General features: G+C 37.6%; 1 protein-coding gene across 1 annotated transcript; it reads right to left on the bottom strand.

Annotated features, from left to right (window-relative positions):
* Positions 1–8,366: 8,366 nt before the first annotated feature.
* On the bottom strand, positions 8,367–23,891 carry LOC125668589 (sarcoplasmic calcium-binding protein-like). The gene is made up of 2 exons (XM_048902886.2): positions 23,567–23,891; positions 8,367–9,413 (listed from the first exon to the last, which is right to left on the bottom strand). The coding sequence occupies exon 2, from the start codon at positions 9,402–9,404 to the stop codon at positions 8,868–8,870; it is 537 nt and encodes a 178-aa protein (XP_048758843.2). The 5' UTR covers positions 9,405–9,413; positions 23,567–23,891; the 3' UTR covers positions 8,367–8,867.
* Positions 23,892–25,605: the final 1,714 nt, after the last annotated feature.

Below are 25,605 nucleotides of genomic sequence, written 5' to 3'. Positions count from 1 at the left end.
TGGGTATATTTTCCTCATTTTTGTTGCTTTTTTACTTCCAGGATGGCAGGTGCCTGAGTGTATCTCGACCCATTTCCAGGCTAGCATCAGATGTCATGATGGACCTTTAAAATCTTTCACATGTGTGCTTTCAAGAACCATATACATTATTTTTGAAAATTGGTTGCCATGGTAATAAAATCTGAAAATTAACACATGGGCTTCTGAAGGCGAATTTTCCTCCATTTCCTGGTAGTTTGTGACCTCATCGTGTTCGGTTTCTTTCAGTCATTTTCGATTTCCGATCGAGCTCGATATTCCGATCATTGCGAATACCGGAAGTTTCAATTGTAAACACGCGTTTGTTCAATTTTTCTAATTTCATTTACATTTCAGCTTTATTTAGTCGTTGTGTTTGTGTGTTCTTTATTTATTAAAAAGTAATTTATCAGTATATTTTCTGATCTCAATCCAGCTTACATATATCACGGATTTACAGGTAAATTCTTAAATAAAAGTGTTGAAACAGGTAAGCAGCTATCAGCTGATATCTCGAGTTAATTTATCGAAGTTGTTTGTCTTCATTTTATAGATGTAAACATTGGAATATTACAGTGAGTGGGATAGTCACTTTCTTGCAGGGTCTCCGCATTCTATCATATATTCAGAATTTAAACAAAAATATTATTTGTGTATTTCGCTGACTTGAGTTGTAAATTTTGTTGATAATTATTGCATATTATTGCGTTTAAACCTACAGAATATATTACTATACCGGAAGTGCACATCTACTTTCACTTTGACCTTAGGTATTCAAGTTTTGTAAGAAGTTTATATTCTAAATTTAATTGTTTAGTGTAGATTAGCTTTTCCCCTGAATTTCTTTGGTTCATAAGAACTACCCTCCTAAGAAAATTATCCAAATTTATTGCCCTGTGTTTATCATAGTCCAATCAATGACTACCCCCCTTTAGTCCTTTTTCATTTATTTGTATGTACATATTATTTTGTGCAATTGTTTTACTTTGTTGTTTACCAAACCATATTCGAACCATGTCTACGGATAAGGACCCAACAGCAGAAGCCCCAGCAAACACTATGTCCAAAGAAGAGATTGAGCAACTAGTTAAGACTCTTTCAGCTATGAAAGTGAAACCCAAGGCAGATACACCGGAGGATCTAATACAATGGATGTCATCCTTGGTAGGTGCAGAGGTACCAGTAGCCGAATCGAGTGCAGTTAAGACAGAGCATTCAGTTCATACACATAAGGAGATAGGAGAGTACCATTTGCCTTATAAACAGCCCATACGCATCTCAACATTTTCTGGTCATGGGAAGGGTGAGACATCTTACGAGCTTTGGCGTTATGAGGTCACATGTTTAATGAAGGAAGGACACTCTAAGGAAGCGATCATGATGGCAATCAGAAGGTCATTGAAGGGAGAGCCTGCCAATGCATTGATGCGATTAGGATCTGTTGAGATTGTAGAGGAAATACTATTGAAGTTTGACAGTATATATGGTAGTGTACTAGAAACTGAGGATATCTTAGCAGAATTCTATAGCGCACAACAAAAGGATAATGAAGATTGTGCCACATGGAGTGTCAGGCTGGAAGATCTTATTAATAAAGCGATCAAGAAAGGAAAGGTGTCTCCAGTTGCCGCCAACGAAATGCTCAGAACCATGTTTTACAAAGGACTACGTCAGGATCTGAGAGACATAACGGGTCATCTTTTCCACACGACTTATGATTTTGACAGACTTAGGGTGGCGATAAGAAAAGTTGAGACCGAGCATCAGCCAGCAGTAAGACCAAAACATGCAACTGTTAAGTCTGCAACCACAACTAGCGATGATCGTTTTGATCAGTTGCAAGCACAGCTCAATCAGCTATCTGCCCATGTGATGCAGTTGAGACAACCATATCCTCAGAATCCACATTATGGATCTCAGCCGAGACAACCTTTTCAGAAAGGGAAAGGCAAGAAAAAAGGATATGGGAAGCAACAGTTTAATAGGATGCCTAATCCAGAGTTACTGTCAACAGCTGAGATGGCATCTTCACCTGCAGTTCAACAGGATGAGGTTATATGCTTCAAGTGCCACCAGAAAGGCCACATTGCTATTGGATGCCGTGTTAGATTGGATCATCAGAGAGCAGATTTAAACTCCAGCAGACCAAATCCTGGGGCCAAGGGTCTGGTCATGCCAAAGTAAGGTCCAACAACACAAAGCAGCTAGTTGGTATTCCGAATGAAATGAATCTTTCTATCAATAAGGTTGAATGCACAGCTTTGATAGACACTGGTGCTACTGTCTCCACTATAAGTGAGGATTTTTATATTAAACATTTATCTCATATTGAGATGTATCCCGTTCAGGAAACTTTACATGTAGAATGTGCAGACGGCGAGCAGATGCCTTACCTTGGATATATCTGTACTAGTATAGAACCATACAGAATGCCACTTACTACATTAAATGATTGCCTGTTTCTGATTGTTCCAAGTAGCAACTACAATTCCCGTGTACCTGTTCTCATTGGAACCAATATAATTAATCGCCTTTTGGAAATAACACGAGAGGAATTTGGCGCGAGGTATCTTCAAGATGCAGATCTTCATACCTCGTGGTACTTGGCATTCAGATGTATCACCTTAAGAGAAAGAGAATTGCAGAGGAACGAGAACAGGCTAGGCATTCTGAAGTCAGCAGAAACACATAGAGTCATTATACCACCTAACGGATGTGTAGTGATCAATGGATACATAGATAGGAAGCTGCCATACCATCAGGTTCTTGCCATGTTACAAGCAACGAAGCGGTCCAGCATTCCATCTGATTTAGACATCACACCATCCTTACACCTTTACAATTATGACAACGGTTACATTTTACCGGTAGAAATCAGCAACATAACTACTAGAACTGTGTCAATTTCACCGAAAGCCATACTTTGCGAGTTGCAACCTGTCACCGTACTGGATACGGTGCTGCCAGAGTCTGCAACTATTTCCCCGGACGTACAATATATACTGGACAAAGTCAATATCTCGAATGATGTTACATCAGAGGAACAGAAAGGCTGCAAAGATCTGATCAGTGAATTTTCAGACATCTTTTCCAAGAGTTCAACTGATATAGGTACAACAGACAAGGTCAAGCATCGAATACACTTGCATGACGAAACACCATTCAAACAGAAATACAGAAGGATTCCTCCTGCGATGATTGAAGAAGTGAGAGTCCATATACAGGAGTTGATAGCTAGTGGTGTTATACGTCCTTCACATTCTCCATTTTCGTCGAACGTGGTTTTAGTAAAGAAGCAAGACGGCTCACTGAGACTTTGTATAGACTACCGTCAACTCAATTCTAGAACAATAAAGGACAATTATGCCTTGCCACGTATTGATGAGATTTTGGACTCGCTATCAGGAAACAAATTCTTCACGGTGCTGGATATGAAGTCAGGTTACCACCAGATAGAAATCGAGGAAAATCACAAGGAGAGAACTGCTTTTACTGTAGGGCCATTGGGATTCTTCGAGTTCAATAAGATGAGCTTTGGATTAGCCAATGCGCCAGCAACGTATCAGCGATTACAGGAACGGTGCCTTGGTGATTTGCATTTGAAGATTTGTTTCATCTACTTGGATGATTTGATTATTTTTTCCAAAACCTTTGATGAGCATTTAGATAGACTCAAGCAGGTCTTTGACAGAATTCGAAGTTATGGACTTAAACTCTCGCCAAAGAAATGTTCATTTTTGATGAACAAGGTAAAATATATTGGCCATATAGTGTCTGAGGAAGGAGTTCAGGCTGACCCGGACAAGATAGACAAAGTTAAACAATGGCCTACACCCACTAATCCAGAGCAAGTAAGATCATTTCTTGGCTTTGTGGGCTATTATAGGAAATTCGTTCAGAATTTTGCTAAGATCGCCCGTCCTTTGATTGATGTGATGGCCACAGGAAAGAAATCAAAGGGTAAACAACAGTCTCCAAAGTGGAAATGGAGCACAGCCCAGGAAAAGGCCTTCGAGATCCTGAAAGAGAGATTGATTACGCCACCAATATTAGGATACCCTGATTTCACGAAGCCCTTTGAATTGCATACCGATGCTTGTGGTACTGGGCTTGGAGCTGTTTTATATCAGAAACAAGATGGGTATAACCGAGTGATAGCCTATGCAAGTAGAGGGTTATCCAAGTCTGAGAGAAACTACCCTACACACAAGCTGGAGTTTCTAGCTCTAAAATGGGCCGTCACTGAGAAGTTTTCTGATTACCTCATGGGTCAAACTTTCTCATTGTACACAGACAATAATCCGCTTACATATATACTTACCTCAGCTAAGCTTGATGCCACTGGTCATAGGTGGGTTGCAGCTTTATCTGCATATCAATTCACCATTTCATACAAGCCTGGCAAGACTAACACAGATGCAGATGCTTTGTCTAGACTGCCGGAGACCATAAACAGTGACACAGTCAAGGCTATTTGTAACCTAGAGCAGGGTTATCCACTGATTGAAACATTGCTCGTACAGCTTGCATCATGCCATCAGATTCAGCCATCCACAACAGATTCTACACCATTCCAGCGATTGGATCTTCATGAGATACAACAGCAGGATAGCAAGATCTCAACCTGGATTGAGCATGTAATGAAAGGAGCAAAACCTCAGAAAGCTACTCTCAACGACGAGTTTGATAAGATTCTACACCAGAACTTCAGGAAACTCAGAGTTGTGAATGACTTGCTCACAAGAGTTACATCAACAGAGAATGGGACTGAACATCACCAAGTGGTTGTTCCAAATGATATTGTACATGTGATTTTAGACCATCTTCACAATAGAATGGGACACCCAGGAAGAGACAGAACTATATCTTTAGTGATGGACAGGTTTTATTGGCCTAGGATGAGGAATGATATTGCCATATGGATAGACCGATGCGAGAGATGTTTGAAGTTCAAGACTCCAGACAATCAACGTGCCTCCATGGTAAGTATCACCACATCTCAACCCATGGAACTTGTATGCATGGACTTTTTGACTCTAGAGCCATCAAAAGGTGGAATTCAGAACATCCTTGTTATTACAGATCATTTCACTAAATTTGCTGTAGCAGTTCCAACCAAGAACCAGACTGCTAGGACAACTGCCGATGCCTTATTTAATCATTTTATCATCCCTTATGGACTTCCTAAGAAAATTCATTCTGACCAAGGAGCTAATTTTTCAAGTAAACTTATTCAAGAACTTTGTTCATTAACAGGAATTTCTAAATCCAGGACAACCCCGTACCATCCAATGGGCAACGGTATTACAGAGCGATTCAATAGGACACTTATTTCAATGCTTGGGACTCTGCAGCAAGACCAGAAGTCTAACTGGAAAGCCTACATAGGTCCACTTGTACATGCATACAATGCAACGAAACATGAAACAACGGGTTATTCCCCTTTTTCCTTGATGTTTGGTCGAGAGCCCAATTTACCCATTGATTTTGGTGTTTGGATTGGATAATGGCGAGAAGGCAAGGGACACATCAACATATGTAGACAACCTTAGACAGAGATTAACAAAAGTATATGAGGTTGCAAATACTGCCATCAAAAACAGCCAGATTCGACAGAAGTCAAACTATGACCTAAGAACCAGAGGAGTTGCTTTGGAGGTTGGTGATAGAGTGCTTGTTAAAGTTGTTTCTTTTGAAGGAAAGCATAAGATTGCGGACCGTTGGGAGGATTACCCCTACATTATTAAAGAACAACCTAACATAGATATACCAGTGTACAAGGTGAAAAGAGAAGATGGTGAAGGTAGATGTAAAACTTTACATCGGAATCTACTTCTTCCCATTGGAACTAAGATTCCTTCACCTGTACCAACTCCAGCACCAAGAAGTAGGATCAGGAAGCTGGATACAAGCATTCAGTCAATTCCATCCACAGAGGATGAGGATACTGATGATGAATTTTTCTTTTTAGGTACCGGTACCACGACTCAACAGGACCAAGAAGAGGAGGACGCTCCTACGACCATCAGCGATATACCTGATGATGATGTCCAAGGTCCAGAGTCAGAAAAGGAAGACAGCTCAACTGAGACAGTCCTAGAAGAACTTGATCCCAATGATCCAGTAACTGAGGACCATCAGTCTGAGGCTGAGGATTCAGACCCCGTTCCTACCTCTCCAAACACTCCACAACCACAAACAAGAGTATCAAGCATAAGACGGATGAAGCCGAAATGGACAGAGGACTTTGTCATGAGTCAGCAAGTAGCACACAAACCTGAATGGATGCAGAAAGCCGCATATCTACAAAATCTGATAGCCAGCGGAACTTTCCAAGCAATGGACAAAGAAGCATCCACAGCTCTTATAAGCATCATTACAGGTAAGTAATGTTTTAACTGTATATAAATATTTATTTTATTTACGCCATTTTCAGATGTACATATTTTCAGTTACATTCTCAACTGGAATGGCGCGGACGCCATTCTCGCACCAGGGGGAGAATGTGACAGACTCATATTATACATGTATATTGTATAATATGATGGGTATATGTATGAAGAATCGGTTCATTGAATAAAATGCTTAGGCAAGGTAATGTAATTTAAACATGCAGTCAAGCATATAAATTTGGTCACTTTCCCAGTGTAATGGGCTGGGGTATATAATTATATTTTGGCCAAATGTCCCTTGTGTCTTTTAATTTCATTGGTGTTTTAGTTTGTCTTATGTCATTGGATTGGTCTTGGAGATTTTCCCTCCAAGAGTTCTGTTCTTTGTGGTCAGTCTTTATTCAGTTTTTGAAGAAGAGAGTTGATTTCAGTAGATCTGACATATTTTGACAATTAGACATAGACCGACATTTTTCCTCTTGAATGGTAAGTTAATAATTTATTACTAATGCTAATCTATTCTATAATTCCTTTACTAAATGTTAAATCTGTAATTTTGCATAAAATTCCTTTTGTTGCCACATTCCTGGAATAAATGATCAGTGAGAGTGAGACTTATATAATGTAAATATCTGTGATAGTAATGTATATGATTCGTCTCACTGTGATATTATTTTAAAGTAAAAGTATGTTTTATGACTTACAAGATATTGTAGATATCATAATTAATTTATAGATCAGACCAGGTTGGTGTCATCTGTAAATATTGTTCACTCGAGCCTATTCCCATAGAATGGTATGCTCACCATATGGTTTTTATTTAATTCAATAATTAATAATATTAATACATATTATAATGATAATTATTGTAAAGTTTTATGATGAAGTTAAAGTCTATAGGACTTGGGAGATTTAATATGTGATGTATACAGGTATAGAGTTATCTCCCTTGATATAGATCACCCATGTAATGCTATAATCGTATATTGGTTGTACATCAGTAATTATGTGAAATTATAGTATTCATGTTTTATATAGCATATTACTTAAAATTGTTAAACATTGTTGTTATAGGGTTTCATCATTGGACAATTCGTGCATTGCATGGTAACTCCTGAATAAACGTCTTGTCGAGAACCCAAACAGGTGTTCCTGTTATTACTTAAGGGAAAGAGAAACCTGTTACATACATATAGCAAAGTCCTACTTTATTTGATCCGTTCAAAATCTTGGGTATCCCATGACCCTGCAGTCTCAGGATTCTACTCTCATTTCGGTCGAATTCCAGAATCATACGCATATTCTTCACAACTGCATCGCATTCTGAGGAAATGATCATCTTTACAAATGGTAAAGATAATGAAGACCAAAAACTATATCGTGATGACACTTGCTTTCGTTAAATCTTCTGCAGAAACATCCGGAACGATTGAATCGCAATCAATTAACATACATGTGGTGTTGGACGATAACTTGACACGCCCGCTCCCGATAACGTGAAATTCTTAGATCACGCATGCTGTTCTTCCATTTCCGTGAGTGTAATTCCATTAGCCAATGCTGATCCCAAATTTGAGCAATGTAAGATGTCGTTGTAATGCAGCTGCATCATCAGATACATTTTTTTTTATAAAGCAGAAAATTATTTAGAGAGAATCTCGCTCAGAAGCGGTGTGGATGAACGGGAGTGTGATCTGATTATAGCATTTTGCGGGAGCGTAGAGTGTTCGTGTGGCGTAAATTTGTCTGTGGTAGAGTTATTGACAACTAAACCTATTAGTTCAAGTGATTAAAGCAATCACTGTCTAGTTTGTTGAGTATTTGAGTTAATTAAGTACAATGGAAAACGTGATGATTCGCATTACGACAATACATGTAGGTGCAATTTGTTTTCGTTGTGTCAGCAGAGATATTCAAAGTTTCATCTGAATAATTTTTAAGGACAACAACATTAGCTAACTTTAAATATGAACAAATTTAATTTGATAATCTAATTCTACTATGGATATTTGAAAATATTGACCTTTCAATGTTTTTACCTGCGATGTCTTCATATAGTCATTTCCTCATATGAATGTGAGCAATGTGCGTCGGAATCTTGATAAATATAGTAGGACCGTTTTTTAACGGCTGGAAATATTCTGAACGAAAGGAAAGTGTAATATAAAGTTTTTGAAATACATAAAGGCATGAACAGCAACGCGTCACGTCCGCATAACTTTTCATGAAGCGGTAATGCTGTTCATACCCTCTTGTATTTTCAAAAATGAAATTTATATTTCTTATCTGAGTATTAGAATGGGTAACGGGTTTTAAGTGAACTACATTGTACAGATTGCGTTTATCAGACTGAAAGAGTCATAGAGTATTGAGCCGAGGTCTTAGAAACATTGTACATCAAACACAACATTTAACAGGCATCAACACGCGAACAGCGTCCTCACAAAAGACCGTCCACTAGTTCCCGAAAGCCTCTTTGATCATATCTTGTTTACCCGCGTCGTCGTCCGCGATGAACTGGACCCAGGCATCCACAATCTGTTGAATGGTCGGCTGACCGCTACCGGCCGTAAACAGAGTATACGCCTTGGCCACTTGAGCTAAATCTTCCTGACCGAAAACTTTAAAACCGAAAATGAACTCCTTTTCCTGGATAGGGCGGTCTTTGTTGTCCGTCATGAAGGCCGAGACGTCGCCGAAACATCTTTCCATTTCGTGGCGGAATGCTGTTTTGTCTTTTTGGTAAGATTCTTCCAGAGCTGCTATGAAGTCTTCCAAGGACAACGCCACGCCCGGGCCTCTGCGGAAGATGTAGGAGTTCCACCATTTTGTGTTGTCAAACTCGGCAACACCCGCCCCGTTCTCTCCGATGAGCTTGCGAATGTCGTCGAACTTCTTGGCGGACATCTGCATGTCTTCTGTTGTGATTCTGCCGTCATGGTCGGAGTCCAGGGACTTGAACCATATTGTCCATTTCAACTTTAAATAGTCCATGATTGTTCTCTGTCAAATATAGTAAATGGAACTCTTGTTACTGAAATATGCATGATTGATATCTTTATGAATATGTACTTTAAAATCATTAACTTAATACCATGAAAAATATTAATGAAGAAAAAAAAAATGAAAAAATTAATCATACTGAAAAAGACTGAAATTTTCAAATTTTATATCCAATGAATAAAAGTCCGAAAATTTTGATTTTAATCATAAAGTATTTTCTTCCGATTTTTGTTGTTATCTTAGCTACATTAATCATTCTAATTCTTAAATTATGTTCCGTTCTCCGTTCCGCGTATTAGCAACACCCACGGAAGACGTAGTGTGAATTCAACGACATGTAAATGATATCGGAAGAAGTTTCCACGAGATTACGTAAGAACAATTGAGTAAACGAATATTAAGGAAGCTTTCAGTTTCACAGTGCTTGCTAATCTTGAGCGAAATACAGAAAAATACAATTTGTCTCATAAATGAAGTTTATCACATTTACGTTTTAAATTAGATAAGCACAAAAAGTTCAGTATGCAGAATTAAGCAATTCCGATGTTACTTTTGCTGCTCTCAATGAACTGTTTTTACAGTGTCTGTATTAATCATACCCTAAAAACAATTGATATTAATTGAATTTCTTCGGATTTGTGCTGTTTACCTTGATATTTCTGATTCTGAATAAAAAGTCCTTGACATGTTTAACATAGCAGAAACGATAAGATTATAGCAGATGTTTCTACTTTTCACGTGCTCGCGGCTCTGAGGGGGAAAACTTGTTAAGAAATCCAGATGTCGTGTTTTAAAATCTTCAAAACACGCAGTAGACAATGTACAGTCAGTTTTTGTTTGGCAGAGGGTTATCCTGCTTGAAAACCTGGTTTATTAATAACAGGATGTATGTAATGTTTGAAGTTATGGGATTTCCTAAAGCTGGATATAAAACAAAGCTTAGTGTGTTACAATGCTTGAGATAAGTTAGATATAAAACAAAGCTTAGTGAGTTACAATGCTGTAGATAAGCTAGATATAAAACAAAGCTTAGTGTGTTACAATGCTTGAGATAAGTTAGATATAAAACAAAGCTTAGTGTGTTACAATGCTTGAGATAAGCTAGATATAAAACAAAGCTTAGTGTGTTACAATGCTGTAGATAAGCTAGATATAAAACAAAGCTTAGTGTGTTACAATGCTGTAGATAAGCTAGATATAAAACAAAGCTTAGTGTGTTACAATGCTGTAGATAAGCTAGATATAAAACAAAGCTTAGTGTGTTACAATGCTGTAGATAAGCTAGACATAAAACAAAGCTAAGTGTGTTACAATGCTGTAGATAAGCTAGATATAAAGCACAGCTCAGTGTGTTACAATGCTGTAGATAAGCTAGATATAAAACAAAGCTTGGTGTGTTACAATGCTGGAGATAAGCTAGACATAAAACAAAGCTAAGTGTGTTAAAGAGCTGGAGATTTTCAGATTTCTTAAAGCTAGATATAAAATAATTCCATATCATTGAATGGAATAAAGCGGGTTATTTCATGTAATATAACGTCATATAGACTATGTGATAATCAATTTGGGTAATTTCAATTTGAGATTGAAAAAGATTAATCAACTAGAATAGGTTACATAAATGATACCGAGTAGCACAGCTTACATAATTTTCGTGGGTCGTGTAAATCGAGGGCGCCAGTCTCATTAATTCCGATTGTGTAATTTTCATTTAAGATTTATAATTTGTCTCAAAAATCCATAATTTCGAGATCGTACCCCAACAAGTCATAGACATGTAAGTAATAACTGATTCTTTTAATTAATGAATCTTGGAGATAAAATGATTTTTGTTAGAGTAAGGCTCTAAATTGATAACAATTTAGCGAGATAAAATTTCCGAGGAGCTTTCCTTATTCTCAGTTGCGATAGTGAAGAGATTCTAATCGGGAATACCTATAGTGAATCAAGACAACTCCGGGAAATACAAACTGAGTCAAAACTTTTGGATCCGCCCTAAAAACCACATCTTCATTACTAAATTTATTGAATCTACTATTTTTGGAAAACACCTTTCTAACTAAAATATCCCCTAAAATTGTACTTTATGCTTTTAGTACATCATGTGCATTTTACATGTAAATCATTCACAAAATGAACTGAATTGTTTAAATGACATCCATTCGATTAAATTAATGGGATGAACATGTTTTCAATATGTTAATTGCCTATAGTCTCAAGTTGTTGTTCTTTACAAAAGGAACTGTAATAAGTGAACCATATCTACCATTCACTTTCACTTCTATGTTGAAATAAAACTGTCACAAAACAGATTTTCTTAAATCTTGAAACATGCAAATATCCCATTGCAAGTCTTTTCGTACACTAATGATACTGCAATGGACGTGTAAACATTAATTACAAACAAGGAGGAGGGTGATAGAACAAATGATGTGTAAACATTGATTACAATCAAGGAGGGTGATAGAACAGATGATGTGTAAACATTGATTACAAACAAGGAGGGTGATAGAACAGATGATGTGTAAACATTGATTACAAACAAGGAGGAGGGTGATAGAACAGATGATGTGTAAACATTGATTACAAACAAGGAGGGTGATAGAACAGATGATGTGTAAACATTGATTACAAACAAGGAGGGTGATAGAACAGATGATGTGTAAACATTGATTACAAACAAGGAGGAGGGTGATAGAACAGATGATGTGTAAACATTGATTACATTTGAGAAATGATAATTAATCAATTATAAAAGAATAATGTCATTTACAACAGTGTAAGTATGTTCGTTAGAAAAAGGAATGGAAAGCTGTGGTGTTATTAAAAGTTTCAGTTATTTTGTAAATTTTCATAATTTGAGCAAGCAGTTTCTCTTTAAAAAATCTATAAAACTAACCAACAAAGTAACTATTTTTTCTTCTTGAATTTCCCGTTTAGGGAGTCGTTTATGGTTAATAATGATAACACTAATAATTGTTTCCCCTCCTATTTCCATGAAGTTTGGGATCTGTCAGCTATGTACATGCATAATAGTTTCAGTTTCTGAATGAGGTTCTTCATAACCTCTAACGCAGATTTGTCACTTGTGTTTCTCAAATGCTTATTACATTCTCTTTAATCAAACCCTTGTAAACTGAAGGACTATATGCTCTTTGTCTATAACACAAAACTCCAATAACAGTTATTTGAGTTTTGTGTTTCTTGACTTTTATTATTGGATGTATTTACTGTATCAAATACTGAATTCGTTTTACAAACTCTCTCTCTCTCTCTCTCTCTCTCTCTCTCTCTCTCTCTCTCTCTCTCTCTCTCTCTATCAACATGTATATATATATATATATATATATATATTGCATCATGTATATATGTAGTTACAATTTGACAGTTAAATCATAGCTGTCCTCTTGTAAAATACTTTCCGTTCATCCACTTACAACACAATAGATGTTTCATAAACTACGATAAGCATGATTGGCAGGATAAAACAAACGTCAGATTAAAAGATAGATTGAATTCTACAAAACAGCTGACTGTGCTGACCAATTATCGCACAGTGCACGTCGGTATTCAATTTGTCGGCATGAATTTACAATTTTGGCAAAAGTCAATTTCAATTTTATATCATTAGCATTATAGAGGACGTTCGCTTACTCTCATTGGACACGTGGTTAACGAAGATCGTGAAGTCTGACTTTATGTGTTGTATTTTGATTTTTTATTAACTTTGATGCCTGTAAATATGTATTGAAATGTTTAGAATAAAGAAGAGGCCTGAAGGCCTTATCGGTCATCTGAGTACCAAATGACACCAGGAGGCAATGCTTGAAATTGTATTGATACATGAAATTTCTGTATTGTACCTCATGTACCATTTCCATTGTGGTTTGAGCGAATAAAATGAATGAATGAATGAATGAAATTGAAAATTTATATATTCAGGATCCCCTTGTCTAAGAGATGCTTCATACCAAATTTAAAAAGAATTGGAATGTTAGTGTCAAGATGAAGATATTCAATTGTTAACGCACGATGGACCACGACGGACGATGACCAACGGCAACAAGTTTCCCGAGTGACTTAGGTGACCTAAAAATGCGTAGATTTCAGAGGCGATAATTGCGATCAAAAGTAAAAACCTGTTCCTACAAAGTATCAATTCAGGGTAGTTACATGTAAAGACAAAAACCTATTAGTCCTGATCTGGTCTTAGTCTTTACAAAAAGCTCACTCATATGTCACCTAAGGCGGAGTAAATGTAATTGTTTTTCAATGCCTTTATTAATTTTATATTATATTAATATATCAATAGTATGAATTATAAAAATGGAAATCCGACGAAATACATTGCAGGCATAGTACTACATGTATGTCCATAAAAAATTGAGGTATCTTGTTGCAGAAGGAATCTGAATGATGCCCGTAAACATTGAGGAATGCACTACTATTATATAGCAAGAAATGTGTGTATATTACGACAACGAGAAATCTGTGTATATTACGACAACGAGAAATATGTGTATATTACGATAACGAGAAATGTGTGTACATTACGATAACGATAACTGGATCAAAAGTTTTGGTTTATTTTCCTAAAAGAGTCGCAAGTGTTTCATGAAACGATGAGCAAGAATGTGAATACATGTATCGTTGTATGACGTGCTTTTTTGTTTTTTAGTAGAAAGCAATCTGAACAAAATTAAAACCCTGCTGGACTAGAACCTTCGATCTACAGTTCGCGACGTGCTAACTTACTGAGCTACTCAACTTGGTGATGATTTTAGAAATGAATAGACAAATATTGCTGATATTTATATTTTCATCCATATTTTGAAAGGAAGTCAGCCATTATGACAATGTATAGAGTACAAAATACCACCTTAAAGCCTTTTAAATAAAGAATGGATATATGCATTTAAACATGAGTATTGATTAATATTGTATCTTGTTTTACGTCCCTCACGAGAATTTTTCACTCATATGGAGATGACACCATTGCCGGTGAGGACAGCAAAATTTAGGCCTACGCTCGGCACTTACAGCCTCTGAGCAGAGAGGGATCTTTATCGTGCCACAACTGCTGTGACACGGGACAACGGTTTTTGCGGTCTCATCTGAAGGACCGCTCTATTTAGTCGATTTTTACGACAAGCAAGGGGTACTGAGGGACTATTTTACCTGAATATTGAAGGAAAATATACACATATTACATAAGATATAAAAACAAAAGTGTTGATATGTTAACAATGAAAAAGTGGCGTTAAGCGGATTCGTACCATTGTAAGAAATAACTACACTATATACTGCCAGCGGTGCAGCTGGCGGACATATTCTAAGCACAAAAATAACTAAAGAAACTTGATATAACAATGTGACTTTTTAGGAAAATTGTTCTCGATCCCCTATAGGTCTTTTCCTTTGTCCCCCTGAATTGATCCTCTCACAAAAGGTCCATGGGCCACATCGCTCACATGGGACATCTTGGCCCTGTTGTTCAGCTTTTGTGATTTCTAAAATATTTTTTGCAATCTGTATTCCCATGAAAATGTTGACCCTATAGTATTGCCAAAACCTAGCCACATAGGGTCACGATGCACTGTCACAAGAAAAAAAAAGCCATGTTATGAAACGTAAGGTCTTGCCATAAGGAATCGTTATTTACAAAACATGAAACTCTACCTTAAACAGTTCAGAGGAAATTGCTTAGGTTACCTTTTCTTAAAAGTTAGTCAAAATCCAAGGTCAGGGTTTACAAGGTCACCACGTTTGGTACCAAAAGAAATGTGTTGTCACAAGGAATGCATACACAAAATATGTATCATTCGCCATTCAGAAGTTAAAATGTTTAGGTTTCGGTGAAAGTTTTAAAAATTTCAAGGCCACATGGTCAAACATCATGGCATCAAATGAAATTTATTGCCATAACAAATATATAATTATCTTACCTGAAGTAGTTAAGGGGAGATTGTCTTGGTTAGGTTTTCTTTAAAATAGGACAAATGTACTGGTCAAGTCCATAGGGTAAAAAACTTGATACCAAAAGAAATTTCTTGTCACAAGAAATACAAATATGAAACATGCGAGTCCTGTGAATCACTATTCAAATTTTATTACCAAAGTTCAATGTACTCCGACTTTAAAAAAAAAACTTGAATCAACACGACTTTCAGCTCATGTGAGCAAAAACGATCTAAGTTCAATTCATGCTGAATTATGATGACAACAGATCTAGATCAACGATTCTGCTGAATTTAAAGCAATTATTTTTTTAACAGATGCAAATTCGTGAAATCATAATTACTGTCATATAAATAAATTAGATGTTTTATTAAATAGAATGCGCCGGGAAAAAATTGAATACATGTATAATAGTAGCTTATTTTTAAAACTTAAACACTGGAGTCCAGGACACCTAGAAAAGAGAGTACAGACGATATTACATACTAAACGGTAATCAGACAAGGGGTGGTACAACCTTAACTCAGTGGGATTCGTACCGTGGACAAAGGCACGTTTACAATACATATATATATAAAGCTAGACTGACGCGTCTTTATACTGTGCATATCACCCGAAGATGTCGTGACGACGATGGTGAAGATTTAAAGTGCAGACTGCCCAGTAGGGGCCCTGCTACGCTAGACTGACGCGTCTTTATACTGTGCGTATCGCCTGAAGATGTCGTGACGCTAGACTGACGCGTCTTTATACTGTGCGTATCGCCTGGAGATGTCGTGACGCTAGACTGACGCGTCTTTATACTGTGCGTATCGCCTGAAGATGTCGTGACGCTAGACTGACGCGTCTTTATACTGTGCGTATCGCCTGGAGATGTCGTGACGCTAGACTGACGCGTCTTTATACTGTGCGTATCGCCTGGAGATGTCGTGACGCTAGACTGACGCGTCTTTATACTGTGCGTATCGCCTGGAGATGTCGTGACGCTAGACTGACGCGTCTTTATACTGTGCGTATCGCCTGGAGATGTCGTGACGCTAGACTGACGCGTCTTTATACTGTGCGTATCGCCTGAAGATGTCGTGACGCTAGACTGACGCGTCTTTATACTGTGCGTATCGCCTGAAGATGTCGTGACGCTAGACTGGCGCGTCTTTATACTGTGCGTATCGCCTGAAGATGTCGTGACGCTAGACTGACGCGTCTTTATACTGTGCGTATCGCCTGGAGATGTCGTGACGCTAGACTGGCGCGTCTTTATACTGTGTGTATCGCCTGAAGACGTCGTGACGCTAGACTGGCGCGTCTTTATACTGTGCGTATCGCCTGGAGATGTCGTGACGCTAGACTGACGCGTCTTTATACTGTGTGTATCGCCTGGAGATGTCGTGACGCTAGACTGGCGCGTCTTTATACTGTGTGTATCGCCTGAAGACGTCGTGACGCTAGACTGGCGCGTCTTTATACTGTGCGTATCGCCTGGAGATGTCGTGACGCTAGACTGACGCGTCTTTATACTGTGCGTATCGCCTGGAGATGTCGTGACGCTAGACTGGCGCGTCTTTATACTGTGCGTATCGCCTGGAGATGTCGTGACGCTAGACTGGCGCGTCTTTATACTGTGCGTATCGCCTGAAGATGTCGTGACGCTAGACTGGCGCGTCTTTATACTGTGTGTATCGCCTGGAGATGTCGTGACGCTAGACTGACGCGTCTTTATACTGTGCGTATCGCCTGGAGATGTCGTGACGCTAGACTGGCGCGTCTTTATACTGTGTGTATCGCCTGAAGACGTCGTGACAACTCTTTGTCAAAAGTGTATTGGTCTCCGATTATGTCGTTTCACATTTTAGTTTTCTGTCGTTCATTGCATCAAAGATTAGAAAGCACGAAATACGCCGTACACTTTAAAAGTTATCGAATATGTTGAAAAGCACTTAAATATCAGTCCCGATTCAAGAAAACATCATTCGATGAAGAAGAAAAATATATAATGAGCCCCATTTCTCGTTAATTTAGAAATAAAAATTTCAGGCATGCGTTCTGATAGTTGGTTGATGATATTATTTTCTCCTCTTTTAATATAATTTATGAAAACTCCGTGACCGGTGGGACCGACAAATAAGATTAACCGTGCTAAAGGTCGATGTCGGTTTTATTATACCCACTGTGACCTTTCCATTAATAGACAAGAAATCAATTGACGCAAGCGTCAAAGATATCAGACCGCAAAAGACATACATGCATCATTTTTCATATTATTATTATCATTATTTTTTTGATCGGACAACACAACAGGCACTCGACGTTTTAAATATCTATATTTAATAAAACTGTCTTCCTTGAAACAAACTATACACAGTGTACATCAAGCCGCCATCTTGGTTTCCTTTTTAACCAGCTGCATCGTTTGCCGGCGAAAATTTCGATAAAATATCATAAATAGACCCTAACCGTTTAGAAGCAACTCTGTCAAGGTCTTACCTCTCGCATCACCATGGTGATCTGGATATAAAGTCCATTTATAGGCTATAATCAACCGTCAAACATCGTCTACTGCTTCTCAAATGCGAAAAATCGGTAAAAGGAGGACGGAAGTTGACATAATTATGCAAATGAGAATTCCCTTGCTGATGTACCTTCTGATGCTTGTGCCGGGGGGGGGGGGGGGGGGGGGCTGCAGGGTAGTGTGCCATGTGCAGCACAGCAAACAATAAAATTCGGGCACAAATGTGTGGTTTTGGGACAGGTTGGCGTGTGGAGTTTAGTAAATCTATCGCAATGCCGAAAGAACATTTGAGATGCTCATCCCCCCCCCCCCCCCAACATCCCACCCCATTTGCTTCGACTCCAACCCCTTAAGTTTTATCACCCATTGTGACAACACCAAAAATTTACATATAAGCAGAACAGGACATATCGGATTTATAAATGTCATTGTGAACATTTGAGTGAACTTTTCGTATTACGTATGACATTTACTTTCAATTACATCTCATAGGCACCTGCGTCAAGGATATTGCACTATAACCTATATGTACATACAAAAAATGTAAATGTAAACAATGGAGGAAATTCGAATCTCGAATAAATATTTCTCTCCGATCTATGGTGTCTCTTTATAATTTTTTTCATGTTTCAGGAAGCTTAAATACACGTGTCATTATCACAGAACACTAATTTAGCCACATTTTGAAAAATGTCTTATCCCACCGATTCATACCTCGCTAATAACATAAACTGCTAATTATGATATTTACTTTCATTTTATTGACCAATGAAAAAAATTGCTGTCCCAAAATTATATGAACTTCCATCCCCCTTGAATTACCAATTTTTCGCTTTTGAGAAGTAGTAGACGATATTTGACAGTTGATTATAGCCGATAAATGGAATTCATTCTCTTGAAATAATTTATCACAATTAAGTGTATTGAGATCAATGCAAATTGAGACCGCTGCACATCATGGCACTGTCGACAATAATGGAGTTAAATCAATCTTCGTCATTCTACATATTCTATGGAAATCACTTCCATCATTATGACGTCTGTTTACATTGATAATAAAACTAAAACAGGACAAAGTCGTTAAATTATAATATTTAATGTATTTTTACAAACACGAAGCCCATCAAACCTGCACAACCTATGTTTTATATAATGCCCTGTAGAACCCGACGTACAATAATAACGAACCACTGATGATTGCGATGATTTAGACTAATGGTCATCTTCCAACTCTGATTTTGTTTCTCTGTAGCATTTCCGGTTCACGCTAAGGTTACACGAAGATCACCATTCTAATTTTTTGTTGTAAAATTGTGATTTACTATTTCATTGACAGATTTCCTTTTTTTATTTAGATTTTTACAAAAATTTATAAAAATATTTTATATACTTTTGTTAATCAATGTTTGTGTTAATGAATCTATTCAGAGGCTCTGAATGAAGCAAAATGACATTATTGTCTTCGTGTACAAAAATTATTTCTATATTGAATGTTATATATTCATTAGATATTTGTTGTTTTATTTATGTTTTGTTGGCTACTCCGGGTTTATTTTCATCGACACTAATAAACTTCTAGATCTGTATATGTATATCACAAGCACTTGTTTCTGTGACTAAGTCATGACGTCTATATATTAATAATATAATCTGTAAATATCTAATAATTATGAAGTTTAAGTATCAATTTCATTTACATGTACTACATTTAGAGAAAAGTCCATCACTTTTGTTTTAGTAATCTCGAGTTACAATGTAATTACTAATCTATTTTGTAAACAGCTCAAGATAATCACCAATCGCTGCCTTGAGGACCCCAGTGGGTTCAGGGCGAAGCCCTAGTGGGGGCCCACCAAGCCCCCGGAAGCTCCTGGATTTTACAGGTTTTATAGAGCTTGAAATATGTCTCCTATTTAGTCATTTGTAGTACTATTTTCTATCATTTTTTAAAGGTGAAATTAATAAAAATGACGCAAATTTTAAAGGTTTTTGGAAAAAATTAAGTTCTCCCAATAAAGTATTTCAAGAAAACAAAAGATTTTGTTATTTATTTCTCCGGGAGTGGATGAAATTATTGCTTCTTTTATCGGTTAGTACATTTTTCTAAACAAGACACCACGATTTACCTTAAATTTGAAAATTTTAGGGGGGGGGGGGGCGCCGACTGCGCCCCTCTTAAATCCGCCACTGTAAACTGCAAATAAAATCTGTAAAACAAGTCGATCTCAAATGAGAGTCATAGGGGGGATAACTCATGAAATCATGTAAAACATTTGATTAATCACACGTTTACAGCTATAGCTCCTCGGGAAAAAGGAAGATAAGGTTTTCTCCCAAAGAGCTACAGGTCTGCTGCACCAGTACTGTATCACATCGTGACATCAAGAAAACGTACGAAACACTGAATGCTGTATAGTACGTGTATATCTCCCTCAAGTTAAACATACATATACATACATGTATCATTAATGTTCGAATTTCAAAAGGATTTAAACTGTTCTGACACAATCAAAACATTCATTCTGTTTGAATGTATTGTGTTTAAAACTACTGTATTAAATTTCTTTCAAATTAGAATATGCGCACCATTATGAACGCGCCATGCCGAGTGTTGCTGGCTCCCAGCCTTGCGTCACTTCAAATTAATTAAAATTGCCTGCGGCGATCGAACAGGTCCGATAGTCTATCACTGAGCTACACCATTCTAATACGCTGGTGTATTTTCACTCCTATCGTTAGACCCAAACTACACAGTGTGAGCAAAGTTACATCTCCACTCTTACGATAGACTTCGTGAAAGCTGTCACAACATGCAATGCTCACACTAACTATTGCTGTTATGGCCGCCATTACACCACCACTCAATACGAAAATATAGGCATTATGAATGGGATTTACGAATTAGACAATATTGACTCCGTTACATCACCGTTCTCTCGAACTTGACATTGTGAACCTCTTTACATCATCGCTCAATCGATAGACATTATGGATGCTGTTATACTTCCGCTCAAAGAAACTAGATATTGTGAATGCAGTTAGATCAGCGCTCATACGATAGATGTATCAACGTCGTTACACTCTGCTCATATGAGCTACGGTAGACGGTATGAATGCTTTTACACCACTACTTATACGCCACCAATTATACAACTAGACATGCAAACGCCGTTATATCACCGCTCAATACGACCTAGACAATGAGAGCACAGTTAAACCACCGCTCAATACGAACTAAACAATGCAAACGCTGTTACACCACGGCTCAATGCTAACTAGACAAAGTAAACACCGTTACACCACCGCTCAATACGAACTAGACAATGTAAACGCCGTTACACCACCGCTCAATACGAACTAGACAATACGAGCACAGTTACACCACGGTTCAATACGACCTAGACAATGTAAACCCCATTACACCACCGCTCAATACGAACTACACAATGTAACGCCGTTACACCACCGCTCAATACGAACTAGACAATGAGAGCACAGTTACACCACCGCTCAATACGAACTTGACAATGTAAATGCCGTTACACCACCGCTCAATACAAACTACACAATGTAACGCCGTTACACCACCGCTCAATACGAACTAGACAATGAGAGCACAGTTACACCACCGCTCAATACGAACTTGACAATGTAAACGCCGTTACACCATCGCTCAATACGAACTTGACAATTTAAACGCCGTTACACCACCGCTCAATACGAACTAGATAATGAGAGCGCAGTTACACCACCGCTCAATACGAACTTGACAATTTAAACGCCGTTACACCACCGCTCAATACGAACTAGATAATGAGAGCACGGTTCAATACGACCTAGACAATGTAAACGCCATTACACCATCGCTCAATACGAACTACACAATGTAAACGTCGTTACACCACCGCTCAATACGAACTATACAATGTAAACGCCGTTACACCACCGCTCAATACGAACTACATAATGTAAACGCCGTTACACCACCGCTCAATACGAACTAGATACTGTGAGCACAGTTACACCACCGCTCAATACGAACTTGACAATGTAAACGCCATTACACCACCGCTCAATACGAACTAGACAATGCAAACGCCGTTACAAAATTGCCGTTGCACCATCGCCCATACAAACAATAGACCGTATGAATGTTAATACACCATCGTTCATACGACTATTGTTTCTTGTGTGTTCGCGCGTGTTGAAGCATGTGTTATCTGCACTAAGCAAAAGAGGATCTTATATCCTATAGCACTGTTTATTGTTGTTTTTATCTTATATCCTATAGCACTGTTTATTGTTGTTTTTATCTTATATCCTATAGCACTGTTTATTGTTGTTTTTGTTTATTGTTGTTTTTTACTGTTGGTCCTTGCACATGTTCATGCTGTAAACTCTTACTTATTGTATTACATGTACTCTACTTTTTCAACACATTCATAAGTGGACACATTGTCTTTTAACACCGGTTCTTGTTGTAGACACATTGTCCTTTAACACCGGTTCTTGTTGTGGACACATTGTCCTTTGACACCGGTTCTTGTTGTAGACACATTGATGTCCTTTGACACCGGTTCTTGTTGTAGACACATTGATTTCCTTTGACACCGGTTCTTGTTGTAGACACATTGATGTCCTTTGACACCGGTTCTTGTTGTAGACACATTGATGTCCTTTGACACCGGTTCTTGTTGTAGACACATTGTCCTTTGACACCGGTTCTTATTGTGGACACATTGTCCTTTAACACCGGTTCTTGTTGTGGACACATTGTCTTTTAACACCGGTTCTTGTTGTGGACACATTGTCCTTTAACACCGGTTCTTGTTGTGGACACATTGTCTTTTAACACCGGTTCTTGTTGTAGACACATTGTCCTTTGACACCGGTTCTTGTTGTAGACACATTGATGTCCTTTGACACCGGTTCTTGTTGTAGACACATTGTCCTTTAACACCATTATTTATTGCTCTGTGTCTGTGTGTATTTATTTATTTACTCGATCAAGACATATCTTTGTCACTTAGCAATACCACTATACACAGTATATGCCTTCACTTATCATTTTGAGCAAATGACTAGTATATTGTAGCTGTGTCCTTAACTTAAGCCATATTCATTAAAGACTCAATGTTATAAACTAATAGAATATATACAAGTTAAACAACAAGAAATCGCACAATATCTTATGTTAATTAAGGAATTTAGTAATCATTCTATATCTTTATCTGAACAGGAGTTTGTTCTGTCTGGTGTGCAAGTGTAATCGTGTGCTATATGTCGACGTCATGAAACTCTATTTAAAAACAAAACACACATCAATGTATATATTTCACTATGATATTGTATATTTGCATACCTATATACATTCCTTTGACATTACTTTTATCAATACACGAAATTTCTGTATTAGAAATCATGCACCACTTTCATTGTGTTTTGAGCGAATAAAGCGAATGTATGGCTGAATGGAAAAAATAATTCTAATTCTAAATCGGTGTTTGGTGGATCTCAGGCGTGGGGTTAAAGGGATTTATTCAGTGTTGGGCGCATTTACCACCTAATGTCGCAGAGAGAGAGAGAGATCTTTACGGAATATTGACAGCGTACAGCACATAGCCCTGGCGTATACATAGGAAAATAAAAACTTTACAGCAAACAAAATACAAAAAAGCGGTCTTACCTTACAGAAGCACCGTCCTAGGTTAATGGCGTCGATGTAAAATATGAAAGTAAATTGTATTACTGGCTAACTATAAACTCGATAATGTATCCCAGTTGATTCAGGGAAATCCAACACGGCAACGAGAGGGTGTTTCGTTTTCTGTCTTTTTCCCCCCTCAGTGTGAGTGGTTTGTGTGTGTGTGTGATTTTAAAAGCTGTAGATGAAGAGCTATGGAAGTACAGTGTAGTAAGTCGGGCACCGATTGTAACATTTATTTGATCGCCACTACACTTAAATGTAAAACTCTTAACATACAATTCACTTAGAGGACTCCATTTATAGGCATCACAGGCCATCTAACATTACATACTGTGTCTGACCCAATTTTCCATTGCGACATTCATGGTACAAAAAACAGTAGCCCCTTTATCATTGTTTAGGAAGAATGCATCAAAGCTACCCAAGCGCGTGAAATGTCTAGCATGTTTCCCTTAGTAATCGGGGTCGTTATGTTTCTTTCCCTTAAATACGCGTTTGAAATATTTGTCTCTTTTTTTTTCAAAATGAAATAGTGTCTTTTTTCATTTTCTGATAAAGTGTTTACAGCTTGTGGCGAGCGATGGAAGTAATGCAAACTTAAGTATTTTAAAAAGCAGAATCGCTATCAAATCAATGAAAAGTTGACAAAAAATACTGTATTGCTCGCATAAAAACAAAGTCATTAGGTCTAAATACCAAATGAAACGAAATTGTAAAATTAAAAGCAAAAATTAAGCAGAGAGAGAAAGAGAGAAAAACAGAAAGGAGATATTCAATTTAAGTCAGGAACATAACTGTATTCTTCATTGAGAATCAGAAGGTTTGTACTCTCTCTCTCTCTCTCTCTCTCTCTCTCTCTCTCTCTTCAAAATATGGAAATTAAGATATTTACCACCACAAGACTTATTTCACGAGAATACAAAAACAGACCTATGAGTCAAACATTGACACTCTTAACATAATTCACATATTGTACATCCATGAAAATGTGTATGCAATTTTTTTTTTGCTTTTGAATAATTAATGTACATTGGTTCAGGAATGAGGCATTTTCCTGTATCAGTCATATATAGCCATCTGGGACCAGTGCTGGCTTTTCAGCGACACTGAAGAAATTGAAAAACACACTGGTGGATGCAATAAAAACAAGAGGCCCATGGGCCACATCGCTCACCGGAGTCACCTTGGCCCATATCTGAAGACTTTCCATGTAAAACCTTAGTCCCTATTATGGCCCAAACTACCCTTTGCATACTTGAATCTACACTATGTCAGAAAACTTTCATGTAAATGTCAACTTCTTTGGCCCAATGGTTCTTGAGAAGAAGATTTTTAAAGCTTTTTCCTATATTTGTATGTAAAACTTTGAACAACCCCCCCTTATGGCCCCATCCCACCCTCCGGGGGCCATGATTTGAATAAACTTGAATCTGCACTAATTCAGAAAGTTTTCTTGTAAATATCGGCTTTTCTGACTCAGTGGTTATTGAGAAAAAGATTTTAACTATATATTTGTATGTAAAACTTTGATCCCCCCTTGTGGCCCCATCCTACCCCCGGGGGCCATGATTTGAACAAACTTGAATCTGCACTATGTCAGAAAGTTTTCATGTAAAAATCAGCTTTTCTGGCTCAGTGGTTCTTGAGAAGAAGATGTTTCCTATATATTTGTATGTAAAACTTTGATCCTCTATTGTGGCCCCATCCAACCCCCGGATCCCATGATTTGAACAAATTTGAATCTGCATTATGTCAGGAAGCTTTCATGTAAATCTCAGTTTTTCTGGCTTAGTGGTTCTTGAGAAGAAGATTTTTAAAGTTTTTCCCTATATATTTGTGTCCAAAACTTTGATCCCCTCTTGGGGCCCCATCCTATCCCCGGGGGCCATGATTTGAACAAACTTGAATCTGCACTATGTCAGAAAGTTTTCATGTAAAAATCAGCTTTTCTGACTCAGTGGTTCTTGAGAAGATTTTTAAAGATTTTTCCTATATATTTGTATGTAAAACTTTGATCC

This window comes from Ostrea edulis, chromosome 9 (genome assembly GCF_947568905.1).
Source record: "Ostrea edulis chromosome 9, xbOstEdul1.1, whole genome shotgun sequence".
NCBI classification, from domain to species: Eukaryota; Metazoa; Mollusca; class Bivalvia; order Ostreida; family Ostreidae; genus Ostrea; species Ostrea edulis.
This window is presented reverse-complemented; position numbering and strand designations above follow the sequence as displayed.